The sequence below is a fragment of the Mycetomoellerius zeteki genome, unplaced genomic scaffold (assembly GCF_001594055.1).
Source record: "Mycetomoellerius zeteki isolate Tzet28-1 unplaced genomic scaffold, Tzet1.0 scaffold809, whole genome shotgun sequence".
Taxonomy (NCBI): Eukaryota; Metazoa; Arthropoda; class Insecta; order Hymenoptera; family Formicidae; genus Mycetomoellerius; species Mycetomoellerius zeteki.
The window spans coordinates 1-18,962 of NW_017257840.1; the positions used below are offsets into that span (position 1 = coordinate 1).

Here is an 18,962-nt window from a genome sequence, read left to right on the forward strand (position 1 = left end):
GTTGCGCTTTTCTGATATCTAGGACTCTACCTCCAGCTAGAGATCCTCAAGTATTCTCTAAATAAAATCATAAAGTGTTCTCTAAATAAAAGTATTCTCTAAATAAAATCACTAGACAAGTTCCATGGGTTGCACTGAATAGTGCAAGTTCAAAAAAACACACCAAGATTTTCAGTGTTAAAGCTGAAGTGCCATTTCGAATTGTAAGATTGTAAGGACTTGACTAGACTGCAAGAAGAATGCAGAAAAATAACCTTGACATTTCATGTTCATAACTTTAAGTAATGATTTTTTACTATATATAATTAAATAATATATAAGATATCAAGAATATACATATGTATCCAATGCACTGAACTGGCACCGTCAAAATATCTCGTGCCACTTAAGGTACAATTTCATGCAGCGAAGCTTCGCTGGCGATGACCCCCCACTCCGACGATTCATGCATAGCCAGCATAGCTAGCGAAGAAACGCTCATAGTTCAACGTTGGGTGCGTTCAGCAGAACGTTTGTTTTGCAACTGTTGTAAGTTTCCTTCGCGCTAATTGGATCATACTTTTAGATCTAGAAGAATGGTCCTATCTCAGCAGACAATCATAAAACGGTTGCAAAACTGTTGAGTCTGCTGAACGCAGCCATTGTTCATCTATCAGCGAAGCAATGGTGCCACACCACGACGCTGTGAAACATAACCTTAACATAGCCTTCTTCTTGGTCTATTCCACATTTATTCCGCCGGCAAAGGATAATAACTTACAAATGGATAACTTAATGAACGTAGACGAAGTATGTATATATAAATATACATATAAATAGTTATAGTTTTATAGTATTCATAGTATCAAACATTCATATATTAGGTTTCTCTTTATTTCTTTCACTATCTTTTATATATTATATTGAAGATGTTTCATTTTGTAATATTTTATAATATTATATTAACCATACTTATTGTTATTGTATTATTTTAGAATAATTTAAATATTTCGTACACATGCGGCGTATGCGAAACTTTTATTATTGAGGATAATTTGTTGTCTCATACATGCTTCAACGAATACAGTAACGTCTGCATTGATGAAAATTTTTACTGTTATCCTCAGTGTGGTAAAATCTTTACTTACTACTTATTTATTCGAAATTGTCTTACAAATATTTCGCGTCTGTTTATTACCATGGCTTATTATATGGACGCCCTTAATCGAGTTTAATGACATCTGTAGTTAGAAACTGGCCAATCACAGTTGTTCCATTCTTCCGAAGAACAACAATAATTTGCCAATTTCACAATTACGGATATTATTGAACCTGATTAAGGGTGCTGTGTAAAATGTCTCGGTGAATCATTGTTGTATTCAGCTGTAATCATTGTTACTATTATTATTAGAGGATGGAAGTATAGTTCGCAAAAGCCTGATGCCTGATGGTACAGAAGCTGTAGTCACAACTATACCACATACAGTAAAGGGCGCTGTAAATTCACATAAGTCAGTGGACTTAGAAACGAAGAAGATGGAAATAGAAGAACAGTTAATCGATGAAATCTTCAATCAGGTCTTCGACCTGGATTGTGGAACTTCAAACTACCTATAACTGAACGCAGTCCACAAATAAAGAAACAGCTCTGGGAAGAAATATATGAAGCTATGAACGGTAATATTGTTGTTGCTATGTTATAGTATAAGGTTTTTCTATAAATGTTATTTATGTTACAAAAAAATACTGATTTATCAAATTATGTATTTCCATCTTTTTTTTAGGATCATTCCCTTCCATCGAGACGATAAAAAGGAAGTGGAAATCATTATCAGATTCTTTTCGGGTGCATTCAAAAAAGAATCAGCAAGCGAGTGGAAAAAAACCATGGATACATCTCCAACGTATGCAGTTTTTGAATGATGTTCGGCTAGAAAGCAGGTATGCATCTATAATAATAATGATAGTAATATTGTAATTTTTTTTATATGAATGTATGTACTAATTAATTTTCTTTTCATGACAGAACTGTCAGTAATATCGAGAGCATGTCAGAATTTGATGATTCACAATCGAATGTTTTTCACGATGACAGCAACAGCTGTAACAGTAGCAGCAACAGTCGTAATACATCAAGTATGTTTATTTTAATAAGATTAATTTGAAGAATATATTTGTATGTCAAAACAAACCATTTTATATTTTACAGGATATGAATATTTTTTACAGAAAGCAGTAAACGTCGCATGTCTGAAGATAATCCCCTGGATCGAATTGCCAATTCTTTAGAGGCTCCAATATCCTTTAATATTGAGCAAATAGACCAAATTTTGTCTAATCGTATTTCAAATAATATTCCACCAATTATGTTTGATAAACCTGCGTCAATGGGACATTTGGTAACTCTCCTACTTCGTGATATGAACCCGGAATTACTGGACGATGTAATGTTCGATATTTTTAAAGTAATAAATGAGGCAAAAAAAAAGAAATAAGTTAAAAGATAAGTGTAGTTAAGATAAGTGCAGTTATTATATAAGATAAGTATAAGATATGTGAGAATAATATAATAATGATAAAATGTATATAATGATATAATATGTGATAATAATATTATAAGATAATTCTAAGATAAGTATAATATAATTATTATATATAATACATTATTTTATTAATAAAAAATTATAACTATATCGAAATATTCTAATTTAAACGAAATATTTTATTACAACTTTTAACTTCCACGATTGTACTGCCATGGCACTGCTCCTTCATTATTAAAATAGCAACAAAATTCATTGCGAATATTGACACATTCTCGGGCACTCATATTACTGCTACAGTTTCCAGAATCTTTGAAAGCACAGCCATCTTCCATAATATTTCTCCAAGATCCTGCATTGAATCCACTTGGAGTGCTTGGATTATCAAAGTCAACAATACCGATAGGTACGTATTCGTTAACATTAATGTCATTTATCCGAAGCCAATTATGCAAGCATACGGTTGCCTTTACTATTTCCACAGCAGTTTCAGGATTAGCGATAATTGGTTTTCTGAATACTCGCCACTGGCTGACGAGTATACCAAAGGTATTTTCGATTAACCTTCGTACTCGGCTTAAACGATAATTAAAGACAGCTTGTTCCATTGTCAGACCTCTGCCTGGGTATGGACGAAGCAAATATGGCTTCAAAGGAAAAGCTTCGTCTCCCACAAGACAATATGGTAGAACAAAACTATCTGAAATAGCAGCCGGCTGCGGAACATTCATGTCACCTTTGTCAAAGACTTTTCCTATGGTGCTGTCTTTAAATATACCTCCATCGCTGCGTCGTCCGTATGCTCCGATATCTACGAAACGGACGATGTAATTCGAATCACAGATGGCCATCAAAACTATACTATGCGTATGCTTATAATTGAAGTACGTTGATCCAGCGTTATTGGGACACTAAAACAGAAAATTGTCACTTCAAATTAAATATAATTTCATTTATCTTATACAGGCCATCGTCTTCTTCCCTGGATACTGTTCTCTTTTAAGGCGTCTGGAGACATTCGAAAGATTTTCTAAAGGTATCCCAAATAATTATCATTAATAATTATCTCGGATATTTTTAGAAAAAATTTTCTTGGATGTCCCCGGATGCATAAAAAAAAATAAGGTGTCCAGAGTAAAAGACGATGGATAATAGCCTTAATTTTATAGAGAATAGGCTACTATATGTACATTTAGCATAATACCTCAATGTACATACTTGGATGATAACGTGCTTGCCATCGATGGCTCCAATGCAGTGTGGAAAATTCCATTTTTCAAAATCGTTGGCTATATCTATCCAGTCTTTTTCTTCTATTTGGCCAGATAGAACTGAAGGCTACAAACTGTCCCAAATTAGTGTACATGTTTCTTGAATGATATTGCTAACTGTTGTAACTCCCACAAGGTACTGATACGACATCGAAATCATGGAATCACTGGATGCTAAGTACCTACAATATTTCAAAAATAATACTTTGATACAAAATACTGATTTGTGTGGTGATAAATGTATGAAAATGTCATTTTAAAAAATCATGGTTTTTACCATATGGTTTTTTTATATTTATTTTTTAATACGAAGCATTACATTCATAACATATATGAATCAATTCAAATGAAACAAACCTCAATGTCAGTGCTAAGCGTTCGGATGGGGAGATGATTTCCCGAATAACATTTTGCTTCTGCAATTTTGGAGCAAGAATTTGTAATAATTCTTCAAACTGAGTTGTGCTCATTCTAAAATAGTTGCGAAAGCGAAGGTCTTCCAATTTCAATTTTGGAACTGAAGCAAAATAAAAACTGTGTTCTTTTCGACTTTGAAAAATGGGTGCTACCCAATATTTTTTCTTCGCATATTGCCGTTTTTTATTCTGTACAGAATATATCACAGCAGCTGCTGCGGCTATACGTCGTCTTTTTATTTCTTGAGCCGTAGCAATTGTAATTATATATTTAAATTCCTGCACGTATTGATCATCCATTTTTATCTTTTTTAATGTGTCGAGGTTTCATACACTAAAAAAAATCTGGTTATAACTACCAAATATTGAGTGAAATACTTTCAACTATATATTTGTTTATAATTAAATTTCTAATAAATATTACTAAATAGTTTACCGTTTGGTAATACTAAATATTTGTAAAGATAAATATATGTTTCGTTATACTTACCGAACAAGTGAAAATATTTTACTTTATATTTAGTAGCTATAACCACACTTTTTAGTCAAGCCTGATTTATAATGGCCGTAACCGTTAACTTATGCCGGTGCCGGTAAAGTTCAACCATAGGATTTTAATGCTTTCGTTCATACTAACTTGCCGTATTAGTATGAACGGTTACGGCCATTATAAATCAGGCTTCAATGTTTTCAACGACTCCTTATTCGACTTCTTATTCGCGGCACAGTAGTGGGGATAGCTTCGCCAGCGAAACTTCGCTCCATGAAAAGGATACGGGGCTTGAGCGAAGAGCGTTTGAACGCTGGCTTCGTTGTCGGCGGAGTGGGGGGTCATCGCCAGCGAAGCTTCGCTGCATGAAATTGTACCTTTAGGCCGGAATCAGACTACGCATTGAAGATTGAGATAGAAGATTGAAGATTAGAATTTGGCCAGTGAGAACAAAGGAATTTTAGCACCTATTGTTTTGATTGGTCAAACTTCAATCTTCAATCTCAATATTCAATGCGTAGTCTGATTCCGGCCTTATAGCGAATTCGACAGACCGCACTAGTGCGCACTGAGTGTGAACTTTTTCAGTGCCACGCATTCGGCTTGTGCGCACTGTATCAGTGCGTTAAGATTATCGTATTCGGCAGATGAAAACTAACCCAATGTAGTACTGAATTTATATTCGAATCAACCGAATGAACTGAACGAGTTCAAAAAATGTTGCACTCTTTCTAAATAGCGTTTTTCATTGGGATGCACTAGGTGCGCACTAAGAAATTCGTCGAATTGAGATGTCACTGTCCGAGTTTATCGACGGTGCAAGTTTTTTGCATGCCCAATGAAACACTCGCGACTCGATGGGTGCGCTTAGTGGCGTGTCATTTTTAAATTTCTCGAATATTGACATTTTCCGTTTGCAGCTTACAGAAATGAATCATTTAAAAGTTACAGAAATGCCTCCAATTCGATTTAAAATAAATAATAGTATTTTGATAGTATCACTTCAAAGTGGCGAAGAAGATCTTCATCATAAATTGTTGAGTAAGAATATATATATATGTGTATTCCGCCAAATTGCATAACCTATAGCCTGTAACTGTGAAGAAAATTTATTATAAGCTGCTTTCCTTATTAAAAAAATCTTCACTACATGAATAATGTGCTACTAAATATACTTATTACTACACATTTTTATTCGCGTGGATTTATATTTTCTTATCGTGTGGTTTTCATACGAGGTTTTTGTTTATAAATAAATATACATAGATACTTCGCACAAATCGGATTCTGCCTGACTTTTAAAAATTTGATTGATTGTCAGACTGAAACTATTGATTATCAGACGTCTTGAATTTTTCTAGACATATAATTCATATTTATGAGCATTATGAAAATCACAACGTTTCTGATAATTCTTAAGCCTTGTGTCCACGATGCTAGAAATTGGTCCGAGATCTCGGAAAGAGAAAGAATTAACCAATCACATTTAAACAATTTAGTCACATGATCAATGCGATTGGTCAATTCTTTCTTCATCCGAGATCTCGGACGGATTTCTAGCATCGTGGACACTGGGCTTTACACCTATAGGTTTTCAAGATACTTGTAGGAAAATGATACAGGTTCGGTTATAACCTACAATGAAAACTTACCTCGTTATCAGAAAAATTATGTATTACATCTAAAAAGTTTTTTATTTTTGGAATATTACGTTTTTCATTTATAAATAAAAAATCGTCATCATCACTACTTGATGACGACGAGAGAAGATCGAGTATTATTTACATATCGTTTTCATTTATAATTCCCGCAGCCATATCTTGCACGCAACCGACACCGTCCCTTGGAGCTCGTGCTAGATTTTTGCACGAAAGTGCGAAATCTCGGCACTAGATTTACCAATGAAACAACACGCACGATCTTCGTGCGCACTGAAATCGCCAATGAAACACGTAGTCCGCACCTAGTGCGCACCAGATTTCCCAATGAAAAACGCTATAAGAGTACGCTCTTGCGCATGGCCACGCCCACTGTCCAATCAAAATATACAAGCATACGTCATTATTAAACGCGAAATTCGAAAGTATGCTTTTAAGCATGCCTTTCAATCCGAAAAATTTTCCGACTCCTTTCGATCCGATTCATTTTTTATCTTATGATGATAATTTTCGCATCCTTTAACCGCACAACGTATTTTGAATGTGAAATCACTCGACTTTGCACTACAGAATTTATTCGGCATGTGCTGCACATATGTTGGCGACATGACGACGATATTACATTGACACGAACTGCTCCGGATATAGCCGAAGGCTGGCCGAATGTGACGTATGCTTGATACATGCGCAGTGATCTACCACTGATTGAGCATACCCTTATACTTCTACCATGATGATAACCATTTTTTAATATATATAACTAATGTTATTCAATAATATAAAGTACCTGTAACTGTGAAGAAAATTTGTTATAAGCTGCTTTCCTTATTAAAAAAAACCTTCACTACACATGAATAATGTGCTACTAAATATACTTATTACTATACATTTTTATTCGCGTGGATTTATATTTTCTTATCGTGTGGTTTTTATACGAGGTTTTTGTTTATAAATAAGTATACGTACAGCATATTTCGCACAAATCGGATTCTGCCTGACTTTTAAAAATTCGATTGATTGTCAGACTGAAACTATTGATTATCAGACGTTTTGAATTTTCCTAGACATATAATTCATATTTATGATCATCATGAAAACCACAATGTTTCTGATAACGCTTATATCTATAGGTTTTCAAGATACCTGTAGGAAAATGATACAAGTTCGGTTATAATCTACAATGAAAACTTACCTCGTTATCAGAAAAATTATAATATTACATCTAAAAAGTTTTTTATTTTTGGAATATTAGGTTTTTCATTTATAAATAAAAAATCGTCATCATCACTACTTGACGACGAGAGAAGATCGAGTATTACTTGCATATCGTTCTCATTTATAATTCCCGCCGCCATATCTTGCATGCAACCGACACCGTCCCTCGGAGCTCGTGCTAGATTTTTGCACGAAAGTGCGAAAACTCGGCACTAGATTTACCAATGAAACAGCGCGCACGATCTTCGTGCGCACTGAAATCCCCAATGAAACACGTAGTCTGTACCTAGTGCGCACTCAGTGCGCACCAGATTTCCCAATGAAAAACGCTATAACAGTCCAATTTAGCATAGCACTAAAGTAGTTCTGCACTTGCACCATGTCAGGGCAGCATTAAAACGGAGTGCATGTGTGCCGAATTCGCCATTAGTGCGCACCGAGTGCGGTTAAATGAACAGGTGACACTAACCAAGTGCGCATTGGCACTGCCAATCGAACACGCTCTTGATACTGAGTGCAGCCAGTGCACCCCAATTGAAAACGATATTAGTATGTTCGTCGCGTTTTATTTTATGTAAGTAGGAATAAAATACGATTGCGCCATTGGTTGCGCCATATTCTTACAACGTCGTCTTCAACCAATCCCATAGCGATTTCAATTCGCACATTTCTTATTTCCCAGTGAGAAATGACAATGGAATCGACATTGATTCGATGATTTCGACATCGAATCGACATCGATTCCATTGTCATTTCTTAAGGCCATCACACGTACATACAAAAATTTTAGTCCTAATCGTAAAATCGTAAGCAAATCGGCTAATCACAGTCGAGCGTATAAAAATGCGAGATCTTATGGCGAATTCGATTGGAAGCACTAGTGCGCACTGGTACATATTAAACTCATTGTACACTGATTTAATGTGAGTATAAAAATATAATGCAAATATTTCGAATTATGAAATACATATTTTACCTAATAGTACAATAAAATGTATTGGGTATTTCAAGATTTAATCAATTTCTATGTTTATTTATAAATATATCTTTACGTTATTTTGTGTACGACGGCTTTAATGTACGTCAGTGCGCACTGAGTTCATCCAATCGAATTCGCTATTAATTTTTATTGTGATTGGTCGATTTGCTTGCGACCTTACGATTCCGACTAAAATTTTTGTACGTGTGATGGCCTTTACTGGGTTGAGGATCTTTAATCGCATCCAGTGCGCAGTAGGCATAGCACTGTAGCGGTAGTGGTAGCGACGGTAGCGACGGCCAGATTACACAATTTTCATAAAAAAAGAGGGGGTAATGGTGGTAGCAACAAAAACCCTTTAGGGCATATAGTTTTATTTTCTACGGATTGGTAATATTTACAAGTAGTAATCCGTTAGTTTGCGCCGATCATGGTCGATCGAGTGTAAAAGTAGTGTAATTACATGATAATTCGTGAACTGCATAAGCAAATCAACTAATCAGACTCTTTCCTTTCCTTCCATTCCATGGAAAAAAAGAATTTCGATTGGTCGATTCCCTTATGCATTATGCGTTATGCAAGAGTCTGTGCTGCGGCCTTAAATATTACCAATCCGTAGAAAATAAAACCTTGGTGCCTCAAGGGTTTTTGTTGCTACCAATATTACCCCCTCTTTTTTTATGAAAATTGTGTAATCGACGGCCATCGACGACGGTCATGCCGCATTTACATTTTGGTAGCCGTCGCGAGGCGTGAACGAAAGGCTCGACCAAACATACGTGATTGGTAACTTATGCGCCAGCTCTTTTTCGCTCGCTGCTTCATATCCGCCGCTCCTTCTTAACGGTACGTTCACGAATCGCGTCAGGACTCGAATGTCAGTTCGATAAATTTGGGTGAGTTTCAAATTTCCGTTACGTTATGTAAAATAGACGATCTTTTTTGTTCCGAAAAAATCGTACAGGTCATTTTTTCCCGTCGCCTATACTATAAACGCATCAAGATAACTCCGAGTTATCTAGATTTTCCAAGAAAATTTGTGAATTGATCGTTAATATTTTTTTAAGACGATTTTTCCAAACACGTGCGAAAATGTATTTTATTACGCGCGTTTAAAAAGGGTATCATTTTATTCATTATCTAAATTTGATTTATATAATCTAAATTTGAATCCGATTGGATAATCTAAATTTGAATCCGATCGACATTCTACTGATTAGACTCCAGAATTATTCAGTGATTTTCTTAATTCGCGGCACCTCATGATGTAGTCCAACGCCTCGAGAGAAACCGGAGTGTATCTTTTGTGTGTGTGTGTGTGCGTGTGCGCGCGCGCGCGTGCGTGCGTGCGTGCGTGCGTGCGTGCGTGCGTGTATAAACGTATATACTTTGTATACCGTTGTATACCGTTTGTTGCTCTCGTGATCATATCCCGAAGGTGGGTGTCCAAAGTATGGCGAACTTGAAGGTGCGTGTCAATTCGCCAAAGGTGCGCTACTCGGAGGATTTCATCGAGGCTGAGTACGAATATCGGATGATTAATGTGACCGAAGAGGACGAGAACGATCATGGTACCTACACGGTGAGAATCTGTTGATCGATCCGTTGCGTTCGTCCAATTATCTCGAGTGTGTCACAAATGCTCGCGCCGTCCGGCTGGTCGATATTGAAGTAGTCTGCTTGTCAAGGTTGAAGTTGCGCTCTCTTATCTAATTGTAAGACGAAACAATCGACGAAACTTTTTCTCCCACTTTCTCGCTGTAACAGTTTAACAGTCCTTTTATACATTGGCTGCGTTCAGCAGACTCAACAGTTTTGCAACCGTTTCATGATTGTCTGCTGAGATAGGACCATTCTTCTAGATCTAAAAGTATGATCCAATCAGCGCGAAGGAAACTTCCAACAGTTGCAAAACAAACGTTCTGCTGAACGCAGCCATTACATTTCAGCCCGAGACACAATGGCTGCGTTCAGCAGACTCAACAGTTTTGCAACCGTTTTGTGATTGTCTGCTGAGATAGGACCATTCTTCTAGATCTAAAAGTATGATCCAATTAGCGCGAAGGAAACTTACAACAGTTGCAAAACAAACGTTCTGCTGAACGCACCCATTGCGAGGGAATAGCGATAGCGATAGGAATAACACGATTTCAACCTATCAAAAACTGTGTATTCCAATATAATCGATTTCTGATAGGTTTAAATTATGTTGTTCCTATCGCTATCGCTATTCCCTTGCATTGTATCTTGGGCTTTATACATACATGTGTAAACACACACACACACACACACACACACACACACACACACACACACACACACACACACACACACACACACACACACACACACACAAAATTATACATGCATGATACTAAACAAATGATCAAATTCCAACGGAAAAGTGCAGGCTCTTTTTAATAATAAATTCCGTTTTGCTTTTACAAAATTTTAATGTAAGATTTAATATCACGAAGATGTACAATAAGATAATTTGAATGTACAATAAGATAATTTGAAAATTAATTTGTTATAAACAACCATGATTTTCCAAATACTTTCGTGGAAGAGTAATCTAATAAATATATTACACCACAAATTGGTATAGGAATTTATACAAGTTAAAAGGACACAAGATCTGTTTTTTTTTTTTTTAGCTAAAGTTCTTGCATGATTCATTTTTCTTGCTTTTCTCTCCACGTTGGAGAAAAAAAGAGAAAAGATGGCATATCATAAAAAGATCTATACACTCCTACAGTCCATTTCTACCAATGTAGATGTAAAATAACTTAAATTTATTCTCGATTTAAAATTTATTTTTTTTTAATTCTTAGAAGTAGAAACGGATGAAAAGTAAATTGAACCGAAATTAAAATAAATCTACATTGGTAAAAGCAGTTTTTTTTCTGCATGACAGCCTCACGCGCACTTATTATCAACACTACACAAAATTAAATTCTTCGATTATTCCAGCTTTTTTTAAATTACACCTTGCCTTTTGCATTTGTTTCTCGTACACCTTCACTTGCAACTTTGATTCTTCTTTTTCTCTTTTTGACATATGCATTATATAACTTTAAAGTTAAAATTTACATATATTATAAGTAAATTATTATAAAGTTTGATTTGTTTCTTTTGTTACGTTATTGAGAAATTCTCTGTATTAAGAAAAAGCAAATTTATTAGCCTTTAAATACAATGTGTACATATTTAATCTTGAAATATACAACATGTATCGGACATATAAACGGCATTGTTGAGTGAGATTGTTCTAGACCGCTAAGGTCTCCATAATAAAATCAACCCTTGGAAGCTCGCGCGCGTGCATATACAAAGTACAACCACGTATATATGGTATATATCTATTATTCACATACAAACTATTGGCACAGAACTAGATCGTAGTATTATATAGAATTTTAACATAATTATTGACTGTATAATTTCGATATTGAAAAGTTTAAAAAAATATTATTATTGACTTAAATTATTATGTATATGTACGAATTATATTATAATTATACGATGCTGATTTTATTTATACATTAATGTGATATGTTTCCACACGTTTATGTGTATTACATTAATTGATTAAAAGATTACGTAGATATATATTTCCAGTTAAGTATAAGTCTGTTTGTGTTTAGATTGAATTCAATTTCAATCGCGATTTCTGCAACCATTTCAGTAAATCATATTCAATATATGTTATCACAAGATCAATTGTACAATTCTTTCATCAAATTATATTTTCTTCGTTTTCCGAATATTGTTTCAATTGGAAGTCAAATGAAAATGTTTGTAATAGGTCTGTTTTTTTTTTAATTAAACCAATATAAATTTTGTATACTTAAAGTGAAATAGGTATATGTTTGAAATTTGACGAAAAGGAAAGTTCTAGTGCATCCAGTGCAGCAATAAAAAAAAACAAATTTAATAAAATGCACTCCTTTCTACCCTGATGCAAAACTTATTGTATATTCTCCGAAATTTTTTGCAACTACGATCTCTATTATTATTATTATTATATATATTCTGTATATATTAGAAGAGATTGATTATTCAAAATTAAATTAAATTAAAAACTAAAATTAATTAAAAATTAAACATTTTTGTATGAAAATAGTAAAAGATTGTAAAAGGAAAATGATCCTATAGAGATGGGTATTCCAATTTTCTCTTGTACTCATATACCTACATATATAGGTAGTCACACCTATTTGTACTCATACTTACCATAACTTTACATTATTATGGAGAATGTGAATATCTTGTATATTTATTTATATGTATGTAAATGTGTTATACATTCTTTTTTTTTAAGAATACGAAACAATTTAGAAATGTTTTTTCAAGGGCACGGATTGTTTTTTGCAGGTAATACCTATGTCGACAAAATTGCTAATCAGGACCATGATGAAAGTTCCGAAACTAGGCCTGATGCTAGTAGGCTGGGGTGGTAACAACGGTAGTACTATGACAGCAGCTTTATTGGCAAACAAGCTTAAATTATCGTGGGAGACGAAAGAAGGTCTGAAAACTGCCAACTGGTATGTCTTCCAGAAATTTATTTATATCTTATTACTACCAATATTCTAGCTTATATTATTACGTCTATTTCAACTTGGAATTTCTATCGTACATTTTCTTCGTGGCATGCGACCTCATTATTTTGTATTATTTCTATTATATGCGTTTCAGGTATGGTTCCCTAACGCAAGCGTCCACGGTGAAATTGGGTAGAAGAATCAAAGGGGAAGATGTTTATGTACCCATATCCAGCATGCTGCCTATGGTAAATCCCGATGACATCGAGATTGATGGCTGGGATATTTCAGATGTAAACATCGCGGAAGCCATGACGCGTGCCAAAGTGTTAGATATAAATCTGCAGGTACAGTTGCGGCCCTACGTAACTCACATGCGGCCCAGGAAGAGCATATACTATCCTGATTTCATCGCTTCGAACCAGGTAATTATAATTTCGCTAAGATTTAACATTGTTGAGGCGAATTTATGATAGATCCTTAACAATGGATTATAAAAGTTAAGTAATCAATACAAATTTCTGCAAAACCTTCGGTTTTCTTACATACTACATGAATTTTCATCTATCTTCTATATATTAGCAATTTTATTATCTAACAATTTTTTAATTAATCGTAAAATGCAAAATCTAATATATGATTTTCGCTATGAAACAAAATTATCATTTTCAGTTTTCTTACGTATAATGTTTCCTACTTCGCTTAGGTAGCATTACAACAACTTCATGAAACTTGTTTTTTACTTAAAAATTTATTTTGCAAATTATATTTGCACTAAATTTGTTATATCTTTTAAGTTTTTTAAAAGATATAATTTTGTTGTGAAGAATTTTAAGGAGACTATTATTGATATTGTCAGCGATCAAAATATACTAATGTAACTAGACTGATAAACTGAGTTTAGATTTGATACCGATAGAATATATGAAAAGAATATAGAATATTTTGCGAAATAAGGATATGTGTGTAATGTGGTGACATGAAAGTGACAGTGTGTGTGCGTGTGTACGGTGAGTAGTAAGTGTGAGTTAGAGAGAGAGAGAGAGAGAGAGGGCTGATAGACGAAAAGTCATTATATATATAAGAAAACTGAAAATAATCTTAATTTTCACGTGTTACGTATATATAATTTTATATTTAGTATTTATATTTGTTTTGTTAGCGCAAGTACTGCGAGATAGAGAGAAGTTATCGAAGTCTAATTTTTAATTTATATATTCTTCAACTCTAACATTGAGAAGGATCCGATACGAATCGAAACGCATTGTGATTACCGGATATTCATATTAAAGTTATTGGATGTTTATTTTATTTTTATTTGTATTTTAATGTTGACCATATGTATTAATCTTGGCTCGTAGCTCTATTTCCCATTTGTATTAAATTTGTTGAGTCTTATTACCATTATATAATTTACTTATATTTGTAATTTGTAGAAAAAAATTATATTGTTATGGATTCTTATATTATATACATATTTTTTTTAAGAGAAAATAAACGCAAAATCATTATAGATATGCGAGAAAATTAAAGGAAAAAATGTCTCAAAATCTATAGAGATTAAATAATAAAATTTTATAGTGTTATTTAAGATTTAAAAAGCTAAATTATATTGTTAGTTTTTCAAGACGGAAAATCATTATATGGTACCACGTAAGAAAATTGAAGGTGACAACATGTTCAACTGTGAAACAATTAAGAGGTATCAGTAATTTTCAATGTCTTCCATATTCTATAAATATTACTATAAGGAACAAGAAATTACCAAATTATTTTTTATTGTAACATATGTAAAATTTTTACATTAATTTGAAAAGAGTGTATGTATGCGTGCGCACACCCAATCAAAAACAAAAATATAAACTTTGTAATTCTAAATTAATTAAAAATCGGGTAAAAATGAATCTTGTAATTATTGATAAATTCTTTGTTTCATTGATAATTTCTGTTTGTGTTTTTATTGACATTTTCTATATTACATACATTTATAATAGTAATAATAGTAATATATGATGCAAATGCTCCTTATCTATGAAATTTTTCTTTTTTTTATATTAGTGTATTAAAATCTGTATATATCTTTTATATTAATATTACATATTTTTTCTCTTGCTCTGTGTATACAGTGTATGTATATAAGAATCATATTTATTACATTATAACATTGAATATTGCGCTTTTTCTTATCAATTAAATCACAATTCTCTTATTACAATAATAAATATTTGCGAAATTTTCTTACGAAGGGCAAAAGAGCAAATAACATCATTATGGGTACCAAGGCCGAGCAACTCAATTTAATTCGCAATGACATAACGCAGTTTAAGACTGCAAAAAGTCTCGATCAAGTTATTGTCTTATGGACCGCAAATACTGAAAGGTTCTCAGAGATCATAACAGGTGTCAACGATACAGCCGACAATCTATTGAAGTCAATCGAGGAAGATCATTCAGAGATCAGTCCCAGCACCATGTTTGCTGTAGCAGCGGCTCTAGAAGGAGTATGACTAAAATTCATATACAATTCTTTTTTTTTTACTAATAAAGATTATTGTTTAACAATAGCACTAGTCGGGCAATATAAGGCGATTATTCAAAAAATAGCTAACAGTTATATTTTCTCAAGATTTTACAGATCACCGAGCTAGGCACGGTTCAGTAAACCGATTCACTTTAATGATAATATAATATTTAATGATAAAAATGAATAATTTTAGACAATATTAAATATTAATGAAAATTTTAACCCTTCGTAGGCATACTGACAATGAATTTTTTTTATCCAGACGAAATTTCACTGGCATAAATTTCAATTTTTATTAAATAAAACATTTAAGTTAAATAACTATCTGGCAATGTAACAGAGATGTTGGAAAGTAAACCTGAATTTTTCTAGATTTTTTGACAGTCTAGAACACAGTAAAAGTATGTGTGCCTCCGATAGGATTATAATGACTAATGAGAAATCGTACTATTAATTTAGAAGCAGGAAAAAATTAGATGTAATTTGAAATTAATTTTTCTTTATGATATAAAAGTATTTCTGGAAATATATGTGAATATTATCAAGTAATAGTAATTATTACTAAATATAAATACACGATAATTAATAATACTTGGTCATAATTAAGAATGTGAAACTAAATATACTTAATTACAAATATTTTTCCATTTACAATTACATATTCTCTTATAAACTAATAATAACTATGAGTATGTATTCTTCCTCTCTATTTGTGTTTATGTATTAACAACTAAAAATTGCAATGGGCTATTTTGTACATTAAAATAATTTTTCCAGTGTACCTATATCAATGGATCACCGCAAAACACTTTTGTACCAGGTGCCCTTGACTTAGCCAAAAAGCAGAAGACATTCGTCGGCGGCGACGACTTCAAGTCCGGTCAAACAAAACTCAAGTCCGTGCTTGTGGATTTTCTCGTATCAGCTGGTATAAAGCCAGTGTCAATTGTCAGCTACAACCATTTAGGGAACAACGATGGATACAATCTATCTGCACCGCAGCAATTTCGTTCAAAAGAGGTATATGATATGAAGACGAAAATGGAAACATATGATATATTTGATTTGTATACATATGTTTCTCCTCCCCTTCTTTCTCCTCTCTTTCCCCTCTCTCTTTTAACTATAATAGAGGTAAAAAATCGAAAAATTTAAGAGTTATTATATTTTTAAGTACTAATCTAAATTTGTATTTAAAACGTTTACTCTTATCGAAATGAGGTACATTATCTGTCAAAAATACATTGATTGATCAAATGATAATTATTATTATATAATAATTATTTAATCAAATAATCTTATCAGCAAAGAGAAAATCTTATCTTAACATGATTAATAGTGTCATTTTTGTCATTTTTTTTTACTCTTAAAAACTAGCCTTTTTTAGTTGTATCCATTTTTTAACCTTTTTTTGTGTTGTAACGACTTTTTATAAAGTTAGTTCACTTTTGAGAGATTAATAGGATAATAAGAGATTAATAGAGTAAAATTTACTTTACTCATTCGTCATAATAACTTGAAAATGATGTTTTTTTTACTCGTGTCACTTTTGAAGTAAAGGAGCGGGGTATATTTTATACCACATTTTGATTTATAATTAAAAATTAGAGTACGTATCGTGTATTAAAATATATACGTATTGTACCTTGTACATATATAATCTCACACATAGATCTCCAAGAGTAAAGTTGTAGATGATATGGTGGAATCCAACAAGATTCTCTATAAGCCTGGAGAGAAACCGGACCACTGTGTCGTCATCAAATACGTTCCCTACGTCGGTAAGCTCTTACATTTCACTATCTGTAACAACGCTTTCGTGTAAGTATAAGAAATTTTTCGAAAAGTTATTTAAATTAAGTGTTACGTTTGTGCGCGCGTGCACGTTTATGTATAATATGCATGTATCGATACTGAACCTACATATGTCTTGAAGCAACGCTTATTTGTAAGAGATAGTTTCAATTATACAGTTTTCTATTGAATGTTTTAAAATTTTGTTGGACTTCTCACAAAATGTTTTAAATGTTTAAAATTCTCAAGTTTCTCAAAAAATGTTGCGAAAAATTTCTTGAAAAAGATTCTTGAAAAAAATTTCTTGACGATTTTTTATTTTTGATTCTCACAAAATTTCTGAAAAATCGAGTCTGTATTTTTCTCGGATTTTTACAAAAGTTTACCTTCATATTTATTTTATATTTCCAGGTGACAGCAAGAGAGCAATGGATGAGTACACTTCTGAAATCATGCTAGGCGGTCACAACACCATCGTAATCCATAATATATGTGAAGATTCTCTTCTTGCAACTCCCATCATTCTCGATCTTGTCATTTTAGCTGAACTATGCTCTCGCATCACCTTTAAGAAAGTGGATACCGATGATGGCGAAGAATTTTCTGGCTTCCATAGTATACTCTCTATTTTGTCATATCTCTGCAAGGCCCCACTAGTGCCCCACGGGACTCCGGTGATAAATGCCTTATTTCGACAACGGGCTGCTATCGAAAACATTTTGCGAGCTTGCTTGTCATTGCCACCAGAGGACAACATGTTGCTTGAACATAAAGTTGATTTCAAGATTTAAAGAAAGATGATGCGATTAGGATAGAAGATAGAGGATAGGCGATAGAGAAGGGAAAGAGGAAAGGAATAAAAGAACATATAAAGGACGAAGAAAAGAGTCAGAGTGATAATGAAAACTTAGCTCGTTTGTTGTCAAAGGAAGGTTGGTGATATCCTTTTTTTTTTAAACTAATTTCCACTCTCTTTGTTATCAAACGTCTAATATATGAGAGTACATGTACTATTCATCTTAAAACTGTCAAGAGCGCAGAAATGGCAGAATTGAGGACTGATATTTTCTAATTTTATTACAAACAATTCAATTTTGATATGAAAATGTTAATTCCATCAATATCAACAACATTAACATTGTAATGAACATGAATTTTCGGCCATATTTTTGAATACTTAATTATATTAATCGATTACAAAGGACTTTGGTTAGGAATTTTTTTTATTCAAGTATTGTTGATAAAGTTATTATATTATAATATAGCTAAATTCATTATTCAATATTATTAATATGTTAAAATGTTAAGAAAATGAAATTATTTTTAGTATCAAATTGTCAATTATTAAAATCGTTAACAATATTATAAAATTATTTTTTTCTAATCACTATCTCTCTCTCTCTCTCTCTCAAGTTTCTTTTCTATTCTAATCGTTTATAATACTGGAGTCTAAATTTATGACGTGTCTATCAATTATTTTTAATCTGTTTATCAAAAACTAGCGTGCGTGCGTGCGTGCGTGCGTGCGTGCGTGCGTGCGTGCGTG

At 33.1% G+C, this 18,962-nt stretch overlaps 3 protein-coding genes across 4 annotated transcripts; 2 read left to right on the forward strand and 1 right to left on the reverse strand.

Moving 5' to 3' along the window:
- The first annotated feature begins 645 nt into the window (after positions 1–645).
- LOC108729870 (uncharacterized) lies at positions 646–2,474 on the forward strand. Its single transcript, XM_018459211.1, has 6 exons — positions 646–789; positions 975–1,110; positions 1,391–1,656; positions 1,764–1,920; positions 2,006–2,115; positions 2,209–2,474. Exons 3-6 carry the CDS (start codon positions 1,650–1,652, stop codon positions 2,472–2,474), a joined length of 540 nt encoding a protein of 179 aa, XP_018314713.1. The 5' UTR covers positions 646–789; positions 975–1,110; positions 1,391–1,649.
- Positions 2,475–2,713: 239 nt separating this feature from the next.
- LOC108729871 (uncharacterized) lies at positions 2,714–4,505 on the reverse strand. The gene is made up of 3 exons (XM_018459212.1): positions 4,151–4,505; positions 3,741–3,975; positions 2,714–3,433 (listed from the first exon to the last, which is right to left on the reverse strand). The coding sequence occupies exon 3, from the start codon at positions 3,371–3,373 to the stop codon at positions 2,714–2,716; it is 660 nt and encodes a 219-aa protein (XP_018314714.1). The 5' UTR covers positions 3,374–3,433; positions 3,741–3,975; positions 4,151–4,505.
- A 4,769-nt stretch (positions 4,506–9,274) lies between these two features.
- Inos (Inositol-3-phosphate synthase) lies at positions 9,275–18,615 on the forward strand. 2 transcript variants are annotated; one of them, XM_018459213.1, is made up of 8 exons: positions 9,275–9,447; positions 9,990–10,133; positions 12,929–13,101; positions 13,253–13,523; positions 15,345–15,599; positions 16,400–16,642; positions 17,295–17,403; positions 17,828–18,615. In XM_018459213.1, exons 2-8 carry the CDS (start codon positions 10,005–10,007, stop codon positions 18,205–18,207), a joined length of 1,560 nt encoding a protein of 519 aa, XP_018314715.1. In that variant the 5' UTR covers positions 9,275–9,447; positions 9,990–10,004; the 3' UTR covers positions 18,208–18,615. The 2 variants fall into 2 exon arrangements, with proteins under 2 accessions (XP_018314715.1, XP_018314716.1); XM_018459214.1 differs by having other exon boundaries at positions 9,275–9,397.
- Positions 18,616–18,962: the final 347 nt, after the last annotated feature.

Coding starts and splice junctions, on each gene's coding strand:
- LOC108729870 (XM_018459211.1), top strand. Junction 1,921..2,005: donor GATGTTCGGCTAGAAAGCAG/GTATGCATCTAT, acceptor TTTTCATGACAG/AACTGTCAGTAATATCGAGA. Junction 2,116..2,208: donor CAACAGTCGTAATACATCAA/GTATGTTTATTT, acceptor TATTTTTTACAG/AAAGCAGTAAACGTCGCATG.
- LOC108729871 (XM_018459212.1), bottom strand. CDS start 3,373: ATGGCCATCTGTGATTCGAATTACATCGTCCGTTTCGTAGATATCGGA.
- Inos (XM_018459213.1), top strand. CDS start 10,005: ATGGCGAACTTGAAGGTGCGTGTCAATTCGCCAAAGGTGCGCTACTCG. Junction 13,524..15,344: donor ATTTCATCGCTTCGAACCAG/GTAATTATAATT, acceptor TTTCTTACGAAG/GGCAAAAGAGCAAATAACAT. Junction 17,404..17,827: donor CAAATACGTTCCCTACGTCG/GTAAGCTCTTAC, acceptor TTATATTTCCAG/GTGACAGCAAGAGAGCAATG.